This window comes from Lolium perenne, chromosome 7, assembly GCF_019359855.2.
Source record: "Lolium perenne isolate Kyuss_39 chromosome 7, Kyuss_2.0, whole genome shotgun sequence".
NCBI classification, from domain to species: domain Eukaryota; kingdom Viridiplantae; phylum Streptophyta; class Magnoliopsida; order Poales; family Poaceae; genus Lolium; species Lolium perenne.
This window is the reverse complement of record NC_067250.2, coordinates 31,712,948-31,735,123: the sequence shown is the minus strand read 5'-3', so window position 1 is coordinate 31,735,123 and position 22,176 is coordinate 31,712,948. Positions and strand designations below refer to the sequence as shown.

Genomic DNA, 22,176 nt, shown 5'->3' with positions numbered 1-22,176 from the left:
ACAGCCTTAAACTCTGAGATCCTGCGATCCCTCCTGCATCGATATACCAACGGGGGTTTAGGTTTCTGTCACTCCAGCAACCCCGCAATTGGCAAACGAATACAAGATGCATTCCCCTAGGCCCATAAATGGTGAAGTGTCATGTAGTCGACGTTCACATGACACCACTAGAAGAATAACACCACAACTTAAATATCACACCATTGAATATTACTCATCCATAGTTCACTACTAACATTTAGACTTCACCCATGTCCTCAAGAACTAAACGAACTACTCACGAGACATCATACGGAACATGATCAGAGGTGATATGATGATGAATAACAATCTGAACATAAACTTGGTTCAATGGTTTCACTCAATAGCATCAACAACAAGTAGAAATCGATACCGAGAGAGTTTCCCCTATCAAACAATCAAGATCAAACCCAAATTGCTATGGCGGTGACGGTGTCCAGCGGTGATGACGACGGTGATGATGGTGATGGTGATGGCGATGATGTCCAGCTCGATGACGGTGACGATGGCGTCGATTTCCCCCTCCCGGAGGGAATTTCCCCGGCGGATTCCTGCCCGCCGGAGAGCTCTTTTCTCTCTGGTGTTCTCAGCCCCGCAGAGGCGGCTGTAACTCTTCGCGAGGTACCCTCTGTGGCTTAGGTCTTCGGGACGAAGGGTTTGGCGAAGAAAAGGAGGCGAAAGGGGTCGTGGGCCCTCCACACCACAGGCCGGCGCGGCCAGGGCCTGGGCCGCGCCGCCCTAGGGTGTGGGCCCACCCTGGCTGCTCCTGGCTCCTCCTTCTGGCTTCCTTCGTCATCTTGAAAAATAGGATTTTTGGTATAATTTCCTTCCAGAGTTGATCTTCCGAAATATTGCGTTCTGACGGTGCTTTTTCCAGCAGAATCCTGGCTCCGGTGTTTGATCCTCCAATAACGATGAAACATGCAAAATAGATGAAATAACATAAGTAATGTGTCCCAATATGAAATATATCAATGAATAACAGCAAATTATGATATAAAATAGTGATGCAAATTGGACGTATCAGACCCTGCGACGTATGAAGAAGCGATGATGAGCCCAGATTCCAACAAATGGCAAGAAGCCATGAAATCCGAAATGGGATCCATGTATGATAACAAAGTATGGACTTTGGTAGACTTACCTGATAGCCGAAAGGCTGTCGAGAATAAATGGATCCTCAAGAGAAAAACAGATGCTGATGGTAATATTACTGTCTATAAAGCTCGACTTGTCGCAAAGGGTTTCCGACAAATTCAAGGAGTTGACTACGATGAGACTTTCTCACCTGTAGCGAAGCTAAAATCTGTGAGGATTTTGTTAGCAATAGCTGCATTTTTCGATTATGAGATTTGGCAGATGGATGTCAAAACGGTGTTCCTTAATGGAGACATTGAGGAAGAGTTGTATATGGTACAACCCAAAGGTTTTGTCGATCCTAAAAATGCTGACAAAGTATGCAAACTTCAGCGTTCAATCTATGGACTGAAGCAAGCATCGAGGAACCGACGCTTTGATAAGGTGATCAAAGACATCGGGTTTATACAGTGTCATGGAGAGGCCTGTATTTACAAGAAAGTGAGTGGGAGCTCTGTAGCATTCCTGATATTATATGTAGATGACATATTATTAATCGGAAATGATATAGAACTATTAAGCAGTGTTAAAGGTTATTTGAATAATAGTTTTTCAATGAAAGACCTTGGTGAAGCATCGTATATATTAGGCATCAAGATTTATAGAGATAGATCAAGACGCCTAATAGGGCTATCACAGAGTACATATCTGGACAAGATTCTAAAGAAGTTTAGAATGGACGAAAGTAAGAAAGGGTTCTTACCTATGTTACCAGGCAAGGTCTTGAGTAAGACTCAAGGACCGGCTACGGCAGAAGAAAGAGAAAGGATGAGTAATATCCCCTATGCCTCGGCAGTAGGATCTATCATGTATACCATGCTATGTACTAGACCGGATATAGCACATGCTGTTAGTTTGACTAGCAGATATCAAAGTGATCCAGGAATGGAACACTGGACAGCGGTCAAGAATATCCTGAAGTACTTGAAAAGAACTAAGGATATGTTTCTTTGTTATGGAGGTGACCAAGAGCTCGTTGTAAGTGGTTACACCGATGCAAGTTGGAACACTGATCCTGATGACTCTAAGTCACAATCTGGGTACGTGTTTATATTGAATGGTGCTTTGCGATAAGGTGGGCAAGCTCGAAGCAGTGCACGGTGGCGAAGTCTTCAATAGAATCAGAGTACATAGCGGCTTCAGAGGCTTCATCAGAAGCGGTATGGATGAAGAGGTTCATTGTAGAGCTCGGTGTGGTTCCTAGTGCATTGGACCCATTAATCATTTACTGTGATAACATGGGTGCCATCGCCAATGCACAAGAGCCAAGGTCACACAAGAGGCTGAAGCATATCAAGCTGCGTTACCACTCGATTCGCGAGTACATCGAAGATGGAGAAGTAAAGATTTGCAAAGTACACACTGATCTGAATGTAGCAGATCCGTTGACTAAAGCGCTCCCTACGGCAAATCATGACCAACACCAGAATGCCATGGGTGTTAGGTATATTACTATGTAATCTAGATTATTGACTCTAGTGCAAGTGGGAGACTGAAGGAGATATGCCCTAGAGGCAATAATAAAGTGGTTATTATTTATATCTTTATGTTTATGATAAATGTTTATATATCATGCTATAATTGTATTAACCGAAACATTAGTACATGTGTGATATGTAGACAACAAGAAGTCCCTAGTATGCCTCTTAAACTAGCTTGTTGATTAATGGATGATTTGTTTCATAATCATGAACATTGGATGTTATTAATAACAAGGTTATGTTATTGTATGAATGATGTAATGGACACACCCAATTAAGCGTAGCATAAGATCTCGTCATTAAGTTATTTGCTATAAGCTTTTCGATACATAGTTACCTAGTCCTTATGACCATGAGATCATGTAAATCACTTATACCGGAAAGGTACTTTGATTACACCAAACACCACTGCGTAAATGGGTGGCTATAAAGGTGGGATTAAGTATCCGGAAAGTATGAGTTGAGGCATATGGATCAACAGTGGGATTTGTCCATCCCGATGACGGATAGATATACTCTGGGCCCTCTCGGTGGAATGTCGTCTAATGTCTTGCAAGCATATGAATGAGTTCATAAGAGACCACATACCACGGTACGAGTAAAGAGTACTTGTCAGGAGACGAGGTTGAACAAGGTATAGAGTGATACCGAAGATCAAACCTCGGACAAGTAAAATATCGCGTGACAAAGGGAATTGGTATTGTATGTGAATGGTTCATTCGATCACTAAAGTCATCGTTGAATATGTGGGAGCCATTATGGATCTCCAGATCCCGCTATTGGTTATTGGTCGGAGTGAGTACTCAACCATGTCCGCATAGTTCACGAACCGTAGGGTGACACACTTAAAGTTGGATGTTGAAATGGTAGAACTTGAATATGGAATGGAGTTCGAATATTTGTTCGGAGTCGCGGATGAGATCCCGGACATCACGAGGAGTTCCGGAATGGTCCGGAGAATAAGATTCATATATAGGATGTCATTTTATGTGAATTAAAATGTCGCGGAAGGTTCTATGGAAGGTTCTAGAAGGTTCTAGAAAAGTCCGGAAGAAACCACCAAGGAAGGTGGAGTCCACATGGGACTCCACCTCCATGGCCGGCCAACCCTAGTGGGGGAAGAGTCCCAAGTGGACTCCCCCTTAGGGGGCCGGCCACCCCCCCATATGGGAGGTGGAACTCCCACCTCTAGTGGGAGTCCTAGCTTGGCTAGGTTTCCCCTCCATGTGGAAGGTTTTTGGTTCGGGTCTTATTCGAAGACTTGGATACCAACACTTGGGGTTCCACCTATATAATGAGGGGCATAGGGGAGGGGGCCGGCCACCACAAAGCCACAAGTTGGCCGCACCCCCTTGAGGCCGGCCACCCCCTCCCAAACCCTAGCCGCCCCCCTCTCCTCCATAACTCCCGCGTAGCTTTAGCGAAGATCCGCCGGACTTCTCCACCACCACCGACACCACGCCGTCGTGCTGTCGGATTCAAGAGGAGCTACTACTTCCGCTGCCCGCTGGAACGGGTAGGTGGACGTCGTCTTCATCAACAACCGAACGTGTGACCGAGTACGGAGGTGCTGCCCGTTCGTGGCGCCGGAACCGATCGTGATCAAGATCTTCTACGCGCTTTTGCAAGCGGCAAGTGAACGTCTACCGCAGCAACAAGAGCCTCCTCTTGTAGGCTTTGGAATCTCTTCAAGGGTGAGACTCGATACGTCCTCGTTGCTACCGTCTTCTAGATTGCATCTTGGGTTGGAATGCGTGTTCGTGGTAGGAAATTTTTTATTTTCTATGCAACGTTATCCTACAGGATGACTCTTGGCGACACTCACTGCTAGATTGTGCGATGGCGAGGAGTGTTTGGACACTATCATGTGAAGAAATGGTCGAACATATGTGTCAGTCGCAAGAACCAGAGGCACGGAATTGGCTGTTCACTATGATCGATACACTCCCGCATGACCAGCTAGTTCGCATGGTTGTTACCGCTTGGGCAATATGGCATGCTCGTTGGAAGGCAATTCATGAGGATCTCTTCCAAAGCCCTTTGAGCACTCATCACTTTGTTGAGAGTTTTCTGAGAGACTTAGAGCAGTCTAGTAAGAGCCATACCGTGGACAAGCAAGCTCCAAGGAGGTCACTGCCGCACCCGCGATGGGTCAAGCCACCCAACGGCGTGTCGAAGGTGAATGTGGACGCAGGGCTTGCGAAGACTAGGAGGGCGGGTGCGGTGGCAGCCGTGGCACGCTCGGATGAAGGGGTTTTTCTGGGGGCCTCCGCGGTGGTGTTTCATGCGATCACGGACCCAGAAACTCTAGAAGCAATGGCGGTGAGGGAGGGCCTGAACCTAGCTCTTGACCTCGATCTGTCCAAGATACGAGTGGCAAGTGATTGCTCCTCGGTTGTAGTGGCACTAAAGGAAGTCAATCTGGGCAAGTATAGCCATGTCCCGCAGGAGATCAAGGCTGTGGCGAGGGACTTGTCGGAGGTGATGTACGTGCATGAAAATCGTCGCTCGAATAAAGAGCCGCATGATCTGGCTCAGTTTGTGTCTTCGTTACCAGCAGGTCGATACACCTGGTTGTTAATCCGCCTGATGGCGTTTGTATTCCGCACATTATAAGTTAAATAAAGAGGAGGGATGCTGTTCTCAAAAAAAAAACATAGATAATTGATTAACATAATCTGAAAAACGTAGCACGGTCTTCACATATTGTTTTGCACTTGCACGAATTGCGTCGTTTATATCGACGAAACTGCTCACATAATTTAAAACTAGAAATGTATATTTCTTGTGGCTTAAGAAACAACACAACGGAAATGAGAATACAGACTCGGAATAAACAGCAAATTACATATGGTAAACACTATACTTCGTAGTCCGACTGGAAACAAATCGTCGGACCAAAGCGATGCCGTCCGTCTCTCCTCCATCCGATGGCTTTTCTCCTCGCTTATTTGCTCCCGCTAACCTCGCTCGTTGCCAAACTGTATCCCAGAATTTCTGGTCAGTTACGATCCGTCAGCCTCGTCTCCCTAAATCCCTCTGCTCCTCGCTTCTACTCTCGGCCGCCGCGCGACCCTGTTCTCCCCGCCGCCCCTCAACTCACTCCACCCCGCCGCACCCTTCCGCCCTGGCCGAGATCTGCGCCTCCACATGGATCGACTCCTGCGCTGGCACACATGAAGTTCCATCGCGTCCATGGCCGTCGGTGGCCAGAGCACTAGGTGTGGGACGCTGCGCGCCGATGGGGCTACACACCAGCCGAAGCAGCGAGCAGGAGGCTGCTTCCACCGATCGTGGTTGTCGTCTCAATCCCTTGCACGACTACACATATCAGGAGAAGCTAATTGATACTGTGTAGGTCCCTGTGTGCCCATATTTTCTATATTTTCCAGATTAAGTACATCTCTTCCTTATATATATGTATTTGTGGAATCAGTTTTATGCATCCACCTGTTTGCGGCAAGCTATTTTTTATGTGCTTCCATGCACCGTTTGTTATTCTTTGTGAGAACGATATGCATGCTTCCTTATGACCATGCTTCTCAAGCATTCACGGTGATGATGTTGGGTATATAGACAGAAATTTGTAGAGAACCTTTGTTGTATATCTTGTTTTAAAATAAGTCTGCTTCCACATAGTCTTCGTTCTGCTGCATTTCCATAATTTACATGCCTATGCAGTATTATATTACTGAATTGGTATTCACATGAAACATCAAAGGGTTATTTGGTTTTTCAATGGCAAATATAATCCATGCTTCCATTATTTGTAGCACCTCTATCTGGATCAGGACCTACACTCACATGCGATGACATCGCCAATTTTGCTCTTCATGATGCCATCCCATTGCGTGGAAGCATCTTTGGGACCTCGTTGAGTGCCGGCAGCCGGGGAAATTGGTTGGAGGTGATTGCTTCCCCTGCCATCATGAAGAGCGAGCCGAACATGTGAAGCAAAATAAGATAGTGGCGACGAGCATGAGACTAGCTAGAGCGTATGGCCTAGCTATTGCTTCGCAGGATGGCGAACACATTCATCAAAGGAAGTGGATGGGATCGGCCATGGCTAGCTCCAATGATGTGTTAAACATTAGATACATGTAATTAAATAATGTGAATGCATCCATGATTCGAAGCATTCTAAACTATGTCATCGAATCATGTGTAATTTTTTCAGTGAATGTTGGATGAAAGTAAAATCATGTATGAATTCAGAAAGAAGCATTTATGATCTGACTGGGAAACATAATCTATTGAAGTACAAATCATGTCCCATGTACTTATTTGAGAATTGGCAGATGAGATGGAAGCAAAATTGTGTATGGAAATAGAAGGAAGCATATAAGTTGGTAGTATGAAACTTAGTGTATCGAAGGTCAAATCATCATATTTCTACTAATAATGAAGCACTATTTTGAATTCTGAAAGTGTACAAAGAGAAGCACATGTGTAGGTAATAAGAAGTATAGTGTAGTAAAAGCCGAAGCATGTCCTGATGAACTTTTATGACGGTAGGAAGAACAAAGCACATATGTATACACCAGGAAACTTAGTGTACCAAGGTGGAAGCATGGAAATTTTACTAGTGAATCACTTTTGTCGAGGGCTTGGGTAAGCACATATACATGCATGTACTGGCAAAAGTACCTTAATCATGTCAGATAGACTACTCAAGCTCTTAAGTACTAGTGAAACACAAATAACGGAAGCACTCAAGCACATATATGGAGGCACTTGGAACGGTAATCCCAGACCTACAGAAATATTCATACGGAAACACCTTACGGACGGACGTGGATTGAATTGGTTGGTGCAAATCGCTGCCTCTCCCGTGATTCTAGGAGCTGAAACTGCTGGTTGCTTTCCACATCAGTCCGTAGCATTGATTTTGTAAAAATCACCCCGTAGCTGTAGCATTACTCCACTTGGAAATATATATCACAATGGGCTGTAGAAACTAGCATGTAAAAGAACTACGAAGCATTTTGCGGTAGCAAGGAGTAGGAAGCACATGCAACAGTTTGGGGAGAAGGCGTAATTCACGGTAGCAGTTAGTGGGATTTGCATAGTATCCGATCATCTTTGCATACAATCTATTTATGGAGAGTTCGCTTTAATTCACACTAGTAATACATCAACCCTTGCTGTTGCACGGGTTATGTGTAGTAGTATACTATAGTTCTATCTCCGTGTCAAAATAATTGATGTTCTAGATTTGTCCAAACTTAATCGTCTTTATGTTTGACTCAAAGTATAATAGAAAATGACAATATCTGTAGCTAGCGTCATATCTATTTAATGGGAAAGACTGAAAGTATGTTGTACGGTGAATCTAATAGAACTGAAGTATTGTGAAGAAAAAAAAAGGTGGGCCATTCTGCGTCACTTCACCGCGCTGCCACACCAGGATGCAACCCTGGCGCCCCTACCCCCTCTTGGGTGGTGCAGTGCAATGAAGAATGCGGCTCAGCTCGGGTGGCAGGCTGGCAGCCTCACTCGGCGGTCTCGATGCTGGCGACGAGATGAGCGGTAGATGTTATTTTGCGGCGTTATGATTTAGTGTTGATATTTCTGTAATTTAGTGTCAAATTCAAATGATTGTCTGGCCGTGTTGGCAAGCTGTTCTATGACAAATGCAATGTGTTATCTTGTCTGCCAACATAACAGTTAGTTTTAGTTAAAAAGTAGCAAGTTAAAAATAACGAAGTGCCCAAACTACAAGGTAACTATCCTTATATTTATTAGAGAAACATACTAAATAAACTCATCTATTTGTTTCATGTTAGCAAGTTTTTTCCTCTCGAAACACGCATCAAGACGATAGCTACTTGGCGCAGATGGATTACTATGTTGGGTGATTGGAAGCTACCAGATATTAACTCTATTCAAAATACCGGCCCATATTGGCTACTCAACTTAGTCGGTGCTCTAAATACTAGTATTACCAGTATGGTGTTGATGACTCTTTGGCGCAGCTGGTATGTTCGCAGTGAGGTGATTCATGATAAAAGGCCCCCGCCAACAGAAGTATCAAAGTGTTTCTTAATGAGCTATCCAGAGTCTTTGATCCAAGTAAAGCATCATCCTGTGGAAGATATTATCAAAGGGAATTTTATTCTTGATGTTGAGGAGAAAAAGTTTCACACATGCAATTTGGAACACAATGTTCAGAACCTGTAATGGACCCCTCCTCAAGTGGGATGGTGCAAATTAAATACTGACGGTTCCTTTGGAACAGAAGGTGATGCAGGTGATGGCATTGTTGTTAGAGATCATAATGGTGACATTCTACTATCATCTTGACGTGAACTCTCTGCCATGCAGAGATGCATTGGAAGCTGAATTGAGTGCAGTCCGAGAGGGTCTTTCCCTAACTCTTCATTGGTGTACTCAACCTATCATTTTGGAGGTGGATTGTTTGGAGAAAATAAACCTTGTGAAGAATGAGGAGCTGGATAGATCGGTAAACATGTCGATAATAGAGGAAATGAAGACATTATTAAAGGTCTGACAAACTTGTATTACTCATGTTAAAAGAGGACGAAACATTAGCAACCATTATATGGCGAATTATCCTAGGACTAGTTTTAGAACTGCAGTTTGGCTAGCCTCTGGTCCAGATGGCTTAGCTGGAACTTTACAAATCTCTTGTAATTCCTGAAGTTTTGAGTAATACATGTCATTCGCAAAAAAAAGACGATAGCTACTTGTCGGTGCCTTGTGAATTTTACTCCATAAAAATTGTTTTAGCACCGTATGCACTTGCACATTCTTTCTACTCAGCAGGCATGATGAGTGTTTTCCTTTTTTCGCTAAACTTAAAATGCATTAGTCAAGCTTTTAGACTAAATACAGAAATTAAGAAGTTAACCTGTTATTTTTTGCACTCAGTTATAGAAGTTTAGACTACACGAATCATGTTATACTGTGATTCAAATTCATAAGAAGGTTAACTTCTGACGAGCGGGGCAAGGCCTGTCGCCGGTAGGGTTGGGCCGGAAAGGAAATGCAATCGCGTGAGAAGTGGATTTTTGCTATGCAAGGGGAGATGCAAACGCTTGAGAAAAATGGTACATGTGATGTTGTGTGCTTGCCTAAACAAAAGAAGGTTATCCGCTCTAGATTCGAGGTATTAATTATAATGATGTATTTTCTCTATTTGTCAAGCATAGTTCTATTTGGGCATTCTTTGGTATTGTGGTTGTGCATGATCTTGAGTTTGAGTAGTTAGATGTGAAGACTGCTTTTCTGTTGGAGATATGCCCAGGAGGCAATAATAAAATGGTTATTATATATCTTTATGTTTATGATAAATGTTTGCATACCATGCTATAATTGTATTAACCAAAACATTGATACATGTGTGTTATGTAAACAACAAGGAGTCTCTAGTAAGCCTCTTGTATAACTAGCTTGTTGATTAATAGATGATCATAGTTTCATGATCATGAACATTGGATGTTATTAATAACAAGGTTATGTCATTAGATGAATGATATAATGGACACACCCAAATAAGCGTAGCATAAGATCTCGTCATTAAGTTCAATTTGCTATAAGCTTTCGATACATAGTTACCTAGTCCTTCGACCATGAGATCATGTAAATCACTTATACCGAAAGGGTACTTTGATTACATCAAATGCCACTACATAAATGGGTGGTCATAAAGGTGGGATTAAGTATTCGGAAAGTATGAGTTGAGGCATATGGATCAAGAGTGGGATTTGTCCATCCTGATGACGGATAGATATACTCTGGGCCCTCTCGGTGGAATGTCGTCTGATTAGCTTGCAAGCATGTGAATAGTTCACAAGAGATGATATGCCACGGTACGAGTAAAAAGTACTTTTCGGAGACGAGGTTGAACAAAGTATGGAGATACCGTTGATCAAACCTCGGACAAGTAAAATATCGCGAGACAAAGGGAATCGGTATCGTATGTAAATGGTTCAATCGATCACTAAGCTATCGTTGAATATGTGGGAGCCATTATGGATCTCCAGATCCTGCTATTAGTTATTGGTAGGAGAGGAGTCTCGACCATGTCTGCATAGTTCACGAACCGTAGGGTGACACACTTAAGGTTTGATGTCGTTTTAAGTAGATATGGAATATGGAATGGAGTTCGAATGTTTGTTCGGAGTCTCGGATGGGATCCAGGACATCACGAGGAGGTCCGGAATGGTCCAGAGAATAAGATTCATATATAGGAAGTCACTTTCCAAGTTTGGAAATGATCCGGTGTATTTATGGAAGGCGCTAGAATGTTCTAGAACCTTCCGAAAGAAATCACCATGGAAGGTGGAGTCCCGGTTGGGCTCCACCAACCCTAACCAGCCAACGAAGTGGGAGAGTGGAGTCCATGGTGGACTCCACCTCCTTGGCCGGCCAACAAGGGGGGGGGGGGGAGGGGAGAGTCCCTGTCCCTCTAGGTTTCGTCCATATGACAGTTTTTTGAATTGGGGTCTTATTCAGATCTTTGGGCAAACCCTTGGGTGTTCCACCTATATAATGAGGAGGAGAGGGAGGGGGCAGCCTACATGTTGGCCGCACCACCTAGGGCCCCCAAGGCCGACGCCCAAGAGAGCCCCCTCTCCCAATCCCTAGCACCACTCCCTCCTCCACCTCTCTCTCGTAGCGCTTAGGCGAAGCCCTGCCGGAGATCTCCACCACCACCGCCACCACGCCGTCGTGCTGTCGGGATTCCGAGGAGGATCTACTACATCCTCTGCCTGCTGGAACGGGGAGAAGGACGTCGTCATCAACACCGAATGTGTGACCAAGTACGGAGGTGCTGCACGATTGTGGCACCATCAAGATCTTCTACGCGCTTTTGAAAGCGACAAGTGATCGACTACAGCAACAACGAGATCTAATCTCGTAGGCTTTGGAAATTTTCGAGGGTTAGTCTCATGATCTTCGCGTTGCTACCATCTTTTAGATTGGATCTTGGCTTGTTATTCGTTCTTGCGGTAGAATTTTTTTGTTTTCTATGCTATGAATCCCATCCGTGGTATCAGAGCCGTGTCTATGCATAGATTGGTTGCACGAGTAGAATACAATGGTTTTGTGGGCGTTGATGCTTTTGTTATTTTTAGTTAGTGTACTTTGCATCTTGCGGGATGGTGGGATCAAGAGGCCCGGGCTAACTTTACATGACCGCGTTCATGAGACTTGCTCCACGCTCGACATGCAACTTGTATTGCATAAGTGGCTTTGCGGGTGTCTGTCTCTCTCACCATAGTGAAGATTCAATCTACTCATTCTATTGACAACACTAGTATCACCGTTGTGGTTCATGTTCGTAGGTAGATTGGATCTTACTCGAAAACCCTAAACCACATAAAATATGCAAACCAAATTAGAGGCGTCTAACTTGTTTTTGCAGGGTTTGGTGATGTGATATGGCCATGATGTGATGATGAATATGTATGAGATGATCATTATTGTATTGTGGCAACCGGCAGGAGCCTTATGGTTGTCTTTATATTTCATGTTGTAGTATTATTTCAAAGTAGTTGCAATAGTTGCTACATGTGGTGAACAACCATGAAGACGGCACCATGGACCTTGACGCTACGCCGACGATGATGGAGATCATGCCCGTTGATGATGGAGATCATGTCCGTGCTTTGGAGATGAAGATCAAAGGCGCAAAGACTAAAGGGCCATATCATACCACATATGAATTACATGTGATGTTAATCCTTTATGCATCTTATCTTGCTTAGATCGCGACGGTAGCATTATAAGATGACCCCTCACATTAATATCAAGATAATAAAGTGTTCTCCCCTCGTATGCATCATTGCTACAGTTTTTCGTTTTGAAGCATCTCGTGATGATCGGATGTGATAGATTCTACGTTCACATACAACGGGTGTAAGCCATGCTGCACACGCGGAAATACTTGGGTTTGCTTGAGAAGCCTAGCATGTACAGACATGGCCTCGGAACACAGGAAACTGAAAGGTTGAACACGAGTCATATGGATGATATGATGAACATGTTGATGTTCACCACTGAAGCTACATCATCTCACGTGACGATCGGTTTTGGTGTAGTGGATATGGATCGTGTACCACTAAACAACTATGAGGGATGTTGTATTAAATGGGATAGTAATTAGATTAAAACATGAACTAATTATCATGAACATAGTCTGAATAGTATTTTGAATTAAATTTGTAGAATTGGCATCCGTTTTCTACCATGCGCTGGTCTTGTAATTGAGATAGAAATATTGTTAAGTCTGACAAGAAACTTTACAGACTGGTACCGTATTGTTGAAGAATCAAGAAATGATTAAGTCCTATTTCAAACTTTTAGTAAACCTCACATTGTTGATTCAAAGAGAAATGGTTTCAATTAGTACCTAAAATCATCTTGTCTCCGTGAAACTTGAAGTTCAAATCCGTTTGAAAAGTAAGGAGCTGGAAATTTTGTTTTCAGAAATAAGCAAGGTATGAGATATATGTGATATCTAAGACCTTATTGCAAGATGATTGAATATAATCTAGTGAGACTACATAAACTCATAAGTTTTATGGGAATGTACAAAGGTTGAAGATGCCAGGCATCCCAATCCTCCAACTAGTTGGGCACTAACGATATTCGCATATCCATGAAGTGATCGTCCTTAGTATGCACCGTTGCTAAGACTCATCGTTTCGAAGCATCACGTGATGATCGGGTGTTATAGATTCTACATGTGCGTACAACGGGTGCAAGCCAGATTTGCACATGCGAATACTGAGGTTAAACTTTACGAGCCTAGCATGTACAGACATGGTCTCGGAAAGTCGTCATGATATGATGGATAAAATTATGAGTAAAATTGTTCATCATATTACAAAGTTACTAATAGTGAAATCTGGAACACTTGTCATATGATGATCAACTTCAAAGTAAGAACCTCGAGGTTATTGGTTTTTGACCAATGGACCTAGAAGTTATTGAAGGTGAAGTGTTTTCAAAGAATGAGGAAAGCTAAAAGAGAAACTACAAAAGATTTTGGCAGAAAGAAAGAAAAGACTAGAAAATCTAGCTCGGGTGTATATAGATGATATACATGTTATGGATGTATTCCATGTTTGGTCACACTATGACATTCTTGGGTATAAGTACCATATTGGTTGGTATGAGATGTCATACAACACAACGCAATACAAGAATACAATGGCCTAAGTGACTGATAAGGAATATGGTAATAATGCACGTTTGGAACATAATAAAGTGTTATTATGTTTGTCGTTGGCATTCATTGTTATTTTTCTCTGGTCAAATGAAAACAATGAGTTGTTCAAATGAAAACAATAAGTTGTTCAAATTATGACCTTACTCCATGTACGATGGATAAGTTATTATAAATCTTAATGGTGAAACACACATACATAACACTGACGCTAATATGCCGTAAGACAAATGATTTGAATTCCACTTATTAGTGGAACCGCCATTTAGGTCATGTTAGAAAGGAACGCATGAAGAAACTCCATGCAAATGGATTTTTGGAGTCATTTGATTTGTGAATCGTTTGGCGCTTGCAAATCTTTTCTAAATAGAATGACTGAAATACCGTTCATAGGCCAAGAGTTGAATGGGCAACTAACTAAGTAGAAACATACATGATGATGTATGTGGTTCACTGGGCATAGTTGTGTGCGGGAGATTCTTCTACTTCATGAAAACTTCCAACAATGAATTGAGTATATATATGTGGATATATTCGATAAGGAAGAAGTTTGAAACATTTGAATGGATTCAAATAAATTTCAGCATGAAGTGGAAATCATCGTAATAGAAAAGTCAAATATCTATGATTTGATCATGGTGGAAATATTTGAATTACGAGTTTTAGCAAACATCTAAGAGAGTTATGAAATTGTTCTACAACTCACGTTTCTTGGAGTATCATAGTGATGATGGAGTATCCAAACCTTGTTGGGTTAATGATGAGATAAAATGACGCCATTATATTTTTTGTGGATTATGCTTTAGAGACTACCACTTTTACACTAAATAGAGCATCATCATAATCCGTTGAAATGACACCATACGAGTTATGGCATGGGTGTAAACCCTAATAGTCCTTTCTTAGATTTTGGTATGCATATCATAAGTAAATAAGTTTACAACCAAAATCAGATGAATGTCTTTGTTGGTTATCCCAGAGAATTGATTGGGAATTCTTTCCACTATGGAGACAAAGACAAAAGTGTTTTCGATGTTTCTTACTTATTTCCAAGAAATTGTTTCTAGCGAAGTATTTGAGTGGGAGGACAATGGAACTTGATAAGGTTTATGAACCTGAGCATGATGATCAGAGTAGCGCAGCATCGGAATTGGTTCCGGAAGCGGCCACGAAGATCATAGCTCCCATGTCTACAAAGTGATATAGTCATGGAGATCAAAGTACCTATTGAACCTTGTAGATATGGTTTACTTTGTGATCTAATAAATGATTTATGGACAAAGGATTGTTTTTGAACAATGATAAACCAACAATGGTTCAAAGGTTTGTATATGCTAAGCTTTGTGGAGATGGTTCTCGCATTAACATGTTTTGTGACAGTCAAAGTGCTATATACCTTACTACAGATCAAATGTTCCATAAGAGAACAACACACATTAATATCAAGTAATAATATGTTCGCGACATTATTACTCAAGGTAAACTAAATGTATGCAAGATAAATACTCATGATAATCCCGCTGATATGATGATAAAACCAATTATGTTGCCAAGTTTGAGCTTTGGTCAAGCTTGGTTGGTAAAACTGTTTAGTCCAAGTGGTTTTTGGTGCCAACAATTTTTTGTTGTTGTTCAGGAGATTATTGAAGTTAATGCTACAAATATGAATTTGTCTCAAGGTGGTATTTTTTATATTGTGATTCAAATTCATCAGAAGACTAACTTCTGACGAGCGGAGCGATGCCCATCGCCTTAGATCATCATCACCGCCTATTTATACCTCTTGTAAGCTACCGGTTAGGGTTAATCGCTTCATATGATAACTCACGACGTTTGCAAACATTCCGCGATATAGTGAAGTTTTCCTAGCTGGCACCAGTGGTTTTTACCTCATTTTGTTGAAGAGTGTTTTCAACGTTAAAATCTTGTGTCATCTATGTGTGTGCTTGTTCGTTCTTCCTTATTTGCTTCTCGCGTTTATAACAAATATGAGTTTAACTATGCAATATCAATATATATGCTTGTTTGGTTGCTCCCTTTCCATGGTACATATCATTGCGAAGATGCCAATATCTTTACAACGTCAAAAAGAGTGGCCTGTGGCACGATTAGTAGCTAGTCATTCTCATTTTTTTGAAAATTTCCTCATCCGAGTTTCCATAAATCTTTTATTTTGTACCTTAGGGCTCTAGCTTTTGTGCATTCTACTGCTGGTCGAAAAGATTTCATGTTTCGAACCCCTGTTTCGCTAGGATTCAAGTGAATTCTATCATAGTCCCTAACACATGAACTATATTGAGCATGGATAAATTTCGTTTGTTCTTAAGCCGATTCACTGGCAATACTTTTATAGCTTCCTCCGTTAATTGAGACATTGTTGACCTATGTTTTTTAGTCACATTCATTTACAACTTGTTCACATTTAGGTTTGTACTTCGAAATTTTAGTTTGGTTCACCATCCTCGATCCTTATTGTACATGCAAATTTCCTCGAGATTCGTACTTTTTATCCAATATTTTGCGGTTCAATACTCTATGAAGATTCGGTGAAAGTTCCACTTATTTTTTTGTTTGATCACTTATCTTAAAGAATTTTCTAACATGGTTTGTATAGCCCCTAGTTCATCTAAAATTTGCTCAAAGTTAATTGCACGGCTTAAAGAATTTTTTGGGTTCACAATCCTTTTTATCCATTGAATTTTGTTCTAGCTTTTTTCTTAAGGCCTCCAATTTATTTGGTTACAGTCTCCTTCATTTAAAATTTCTTCAAATTAATTTCTACTTAAAAGTGTTACTTTGCTTGAAGATCCTTGATCCATATTAGTTCATGCAAATTTGTTCAAGGTTTATTATTTGTTTGGATCCCATATTTCTGTGGTTTGAAACTCCGTGAACATTGACTGAAAGGTTCACTTATTTCTTTTTGGTTAATCGCCTTTTCATAATATGGGTTCATAGATTCCTTTATCAAATCAAAATTGATTTCGTGGGTCAAAATATTCTTTTTTGGTTCATGATCATTTTCAGTTCATGCAAATTTTATTCAAATTTTACTATTTTTAGACCCACTTTTTTGGTGTGGTTCATATCTGTGTGAACATTTAATTATAGGTGCACATTTTTTTGGTTCATCTCTTTTTTGTTAACACCTCCCATATGTATGGTTTTATAGTCTCTCTCTTTAAAGTTCTCTTTAAAATTAAGTTATGCTTTCACGCAATACATTGTTTCACAGACCAGGAAATGCAGTGCACAAATGAATCAGAAAAGCTTCAAGTAAAAGCTCCCAGCAACAGTGCCGGAAAGAACGAACTAGCAACGCCAAAGAACTAGAAAACTAGTAAATGAGTAGGCGCACGCTTAGTAATTGACGCAAAGGACGTCAAATAGGAGCTCCCCATGGATCCTATACCTAGGCCAGATGCGTCCGGTATGGGCCGGCCCAATTAGATGCTGAAGTTTTTTTTCTATCTTCTTTGTTTTTTATCGTGTTTTTACTTCTTTTATATTTTTTTTATATTTCTTTTCCTTTAACCATTCAAAAATATTAAGATTTGGAAAATACTTAAATTTTAACATGTTCCTACTTATATTTTCGAACTTCAAATTTTTTAAAATGCTTGTTTGGAAAATATTCAAATTTTGAAAAAATGTTTGTTTCAGAAAATTGTTCAATCTCAGAAAATGTTGAATCTAGGGTACGATTAGGTAGAGGCCGACCTTCCCAAAGGGAAGTCGGGCCAGCAACCGCCCGACGCCTAACAGACGTACGGGCGTACTCCTCCGTACTTCCTCCCGCGCTCTCCACGATCGCGCAGCCGTGCAAACTTGAGCCCGTACGCGACGATTGCGAGCCAGTACGAATCAGGCGTGCATGAAGTACGCCCGCGCGCGCGATGTGACCAGACGTTTTGCTAAAATCGCAAATACGAGCGAGTACACTCATGTACAACGCACGAGTACAGTTGAACACACGGACGAGTACAAGTACAGTCGCGCACACGAAGTAGGTACAGTCGCACACAACGCACGAGTACAGTTGAACAGACGGGCGAGTACAAGTATAGTCACACACACGAGCAGGTACAGTCGATCACAACGCACGAGTACAGTTGAACACACGGGCGAGTACAAGTACAGTCACGCACACGAGCAGGTACAGTCGTGCACACTAGCAGGTACAGTCGTGAACACGAGCAAGTACATGTACAGAAGTACAGTGGCGCACACGAGCAGATACAGCCGCGCGTAAATATAGGTACAGTCCCGCACACGGGCGAGTACAGTTAGCGAGTAAAGGGAACAATTGCACCAAATACACTAAAAATAGAAGTACTTATCAGTAGAAACACGAGTACAGTTAGGTACATACCACAGGTACAATCATAATATTATTGGAAGTACGAAAAAAAGTATCTCCAAACATATGAACATGAGATCTAATTTTGAAGATCTCGACGCGAGAATCTCAAAAGTGAAAACGATTCGCAGTTTGGACTTACGGTTCTCAAAATATTTCATTTTGAAAAAACGAATCTAGAAGAAAAAGGGAAAAACTGACACAACCCAGTCTTCTTTCTCCTCCCGCATCCCCACCTTGCTTCCCCTTGCGACACGTGGCGCGCAGGGAGACCACTTCCCAGAAATTTTCTGGCACTAGAGCGCGCCACTTGTCGCGTGCGGAACGAGTTGTCTTCCCTTCGCGAAGGTCGGCCTTTTTCTAGAGTTTTGGAAAAAGTGTTTATTTTATATGGGTTGTAAATCCTGAGGCCCAATCCAGCGATTATCGAACAGAAAATCTCCCGAGCGACATGGAAGTAGACCCAACTTGAAAAGTAGTGAAGCCAAAATGCGGGCCAGTCCTATACACCGACCAGGTCGGTGCCGATGCGGGTTGCCGCACACCCTGGTCGGGTATTGGGCCTGGCCCATTTAACGTTTTTCGCTTTCCTTTTCTCTTTTCTCTTTTTTTTTTCTTTTTCCGTTTACTGTTTTATTTTCTTTTCTTTATGTTTATTCTTTCTTTTGTTCAAATTAGAAAATTCTATATTCGAAAAATGTTTAAATTCGAAAAACGTCAAATTTGAGAATTACTAAAATTTGAAAACTGTATAAATTCAAAAATTGTTGAAATATGAAAATCGTTCATACTCAAAATTTGTTCAAATTTGAAATTTGTTTAGATTTGAAATTTGTTCAAATTTGAAAATTGTTCTAATATGAAAATCGTTCAGATTCGAAAATTGTTCAAATATAAATTTTGTTCAAATTCAAAAATGTTCAAATTTGGAAATTGTTCATAGAAAAAAATACATTTTTGTTCAAATTAAAAAATGTTCAAATCTGAAAATGTTCAGATTTTTAAAAAGTGATTTATTTTTAATTTGAATTTTTTAAATTTTACAAATGTTCAGATTTTTAAAAAAATTCTTTTAAAAAAGAAAACAAACAACAGAAAAAAAGAAACGAAAAAGAAAAACCGCCTTACCTGATATTGGGCTGCGGCCCAGTTAGTAAAATCTGGGCGCGCGGGGTGTGCGGCGACGGCTTCCGCGCGGACCAGCTCGGCATACAGCAGCTCCCAAAATGCGCGCACTCGTTCCAAAGAACAGGCCTATCAGAGTATGCAATTCGTGGTGAAGCCCAATGATGTACACATACCGCGAAAAAAACTAGAACACCAAGAACCGCGCAAGGCCCTCTGCGCTGTGTTCCTCTGTATCTTCTTCCTCCATCTTTACTACGCCTGGCCACCAACGATGCAGCGTTGCTAGTAATCCCCTCCCCCCATGCTTAAAAGAAGGACCAAACCCAGCAGCAGACACCCAAGCACCAACATTAGTCCATCGACCTCTCCACCTCATCTAACCATTCCTCGCTCCTCTCCTCATTAAGAAAATGGCATCAGTGGAGATCCTCGAATCCTGCCTGGTGAAGCCCAGCGAGGAGACGCCGAAGCACGGCCTATGGCTCTCCAACCTTGACCTCCTCGTGGCCAGGAGCCTCACGCCCACCGTCTACATCTACCGCCCACGCTCCGACCCGGCATTCTTCTCGCCGGCAGTCCTCAAGGCCGCGCTGTCCAAGGCGCTCGTCCCTTTCTACCCGCTTGCCGGCCGGCTCGCGCAGGACGACGCGGGGCGGCCGGAGATCCAGTGCAGCGGCGAGGGGGTCCTATTCGTCACCGCGCGGGCGGAGGCCACGCTCGACGACCTCGGCGACTTCGCCCCGTCGGATGAGCTGCGGCAGATGCTTGTCCCCTCGGGCGCCGGCCCCCACGCCGGCATTCTAGCGGTGTTCCAGGTGACGCTCTTCAAGTGCGGCGGGGCGTGCCTTGGCGTCGGCATCCACCACACTGCGGCGGACGGCCTCGCGGCGCTCGACTTCGTGAACAGCTGGGCCACCATTGCGAGGGCCGACGACGTCGGCGTGCCCGCGCCGAGCCCCTGCCTCGACCGCACGCTCCTCCGCGCGCGCTCCCCTCCCTCCGTGCGCTTCGATCACGCCGAGTATTCCCGGCGCGCCGGTGGGTCGTCAAAGCCCATCGCGTTCGACTCCGCCATCCTCCCGCTGTCCAAGATCCAGGTCGACGCGCTCAAGGGCGATGGTGGTGGCAAGAGGCTCTCGACGTTCAAGGCCGTGGTTAGCCACGTGTGGCGGTGCGCGTGCACGGCGCGGGAACTCGCGCCGACGGAGGACAGCCGGCTGTACATGACCGCCGACGCGCGCTCCCGCGTCGACCCGCGGCTCCCTCGCAGCTACTTTGGCAACGCCATCTTCCGCGCGTCAGCAGCAGCCAAGGTCGGCGACGTCGCCTCCGGCCCGCTCGACGCCGTCGCCGAGAAGGTCACCGGCGCGACGGCGCGGCTGAACGACGAGTACGTGCGGTCGCTGGTGGACTACCTGGAGCTGCAAGCTGTGGACGCGGCGGGCTTGCGCAAGGGGGAGTGGGTGATGCCGGAGACCGACCTATGGGTGATAAGCTGGCAGGGGCTGCCGATCTACGGCGCCGACTTCGGTTGGGGCCAGCCGGTTTTCATGGGCAGGGCGTGCCTTCAGTTCAGCGGCCTCGTGTACCTCGTGCCGGGTCCCGACGGCGACGGCCGGCTCGATGTGGTGGTGGCCATGGAGCCCCGGAGCCTGGGCAGGTTCAGGGAGGTGTTCTATCAGGAGCTCAAGTCAATCAGTGCTAGTCCAGCGATCCTGAGAGCACGCGTCGTACACGACAGTAGTTAAGCAACCGCCGGTGGTCGGAATAAAACAGAAGAACGAGCATCAGGCGGCCACCAACACTGTCTCGCTCTCGGACGCATCCTACACTGTCTGATGGTGTTCGTTCAAAAACAACCTACGGGGACTGTCAAGTGTCAATGTACTGGAATAATGCAATTGCATTATGTGCACTTAGCGTGTACGGGTTAACGCTATTGAAAACTACCTTACTTTGAACAAGGGCACATCGTACAAAAGAAATTGCGAATTAAGGGCTTCACTGATTACCCAACGGGATTACAATCACTTGCAAGTGTCAGTAAGAAAGCTAGGGTTATAATTGCACGTGGTTCATTTAAAGTAGGCGATGGGCAGAAAACATGTTTTTGGGAGGACGTCTGGTTAGGAGGGAGCAATCTTTAGCGCAACAATATCCAACTCCTTATACCACCGTGCGCCGAAAAAACGTTTTGGTTACAGATGTGTTATCGGGAGTTTCCATAAATATCGAATTTAGATGACTTTATCCGCTAACAAGTATGAACTTTGATTGCATTTGTTGCAGCACCTAATCTCGGTTAATCTCACTTTTAATGTTCCCCCACAAACCAGTGTCACAAATATGTTTAGAAATTGGTTAAATAGGGTTGATAAAGCATCTAAAGAACAGATCCGAACAAGTATTTGTGCTTTGATGTGGGCTATTTGGAACTGTCATAATGATATTGTTTTTAATAAGAGTACGAATGATCATTATCTACAAGTCATCTGTATGGTTACACATTGGATCCACGAGTGATCCTATCTTCTACCGGTGGCGCAATGGACGCATATGGATTTTGGATGCAGCCGACTGGAGACGGTTATTCGAGATATTTATAACCAGGATGGTTGGCGGCTTTCTAAAAGGATACAGGATGCACAGAGGATATAAGTTTCTTTTTCCGCTGGTTAATCTTTATGTCCACATTATGTGATCCATAAACTGTAATACTTTTAAACTTTTATACTATGTACTAAAATAATTGTTTGCATCAATTGATGTAGAAGCTGGGACTTTGATTCCCATTTGGAAAAAAAAAAGTTAATTTACTCCCATCCGTGCTCCTCGTGCTTGCACGCCCGTCC

General features: G+C 43.2%; 1 protein-coding gene and 1 long non-coding RNA gene across 2 annotated transcripts; both read left to right on the top strand.

Annotated features, from left to right (window-relative positions):
• Positions 1-5,610: 5,610 nt before the first annotated feature.
• On the top strand, positions 5,611-6,865 carry LOC127313495 (uncharacterized). Its single transcript, XR_007859028.2, has 2 exons — positions 5,611-5,993; positions 6,413-6,865. It is a non-coding gene; the product is annotated as an uncharacterized lncRNA (long non-coding RNA).
• Positions 6,866-19,578: 12,713 nt separating this feature from the next.
• Positions 19,579-21,288, top strand: LOC127317929 (putrescine hydroxycinnamoyltransferase 1-like). Its single transcript, XM_051348530.2, has one exon. The coding sequence runs from the start codon at positions 19,735-19,737 to the stop codon at positions 21,070-21,072; it is 1,338 nt and encodes a 445-aa protein (XP_051204490.1). The 5' UTR covers positions 19,579-19,734; the 3' UTR covers positions 21,073-21,288.
• Positions 21,289-22,176: the final 888 nt, after the last annotated feature.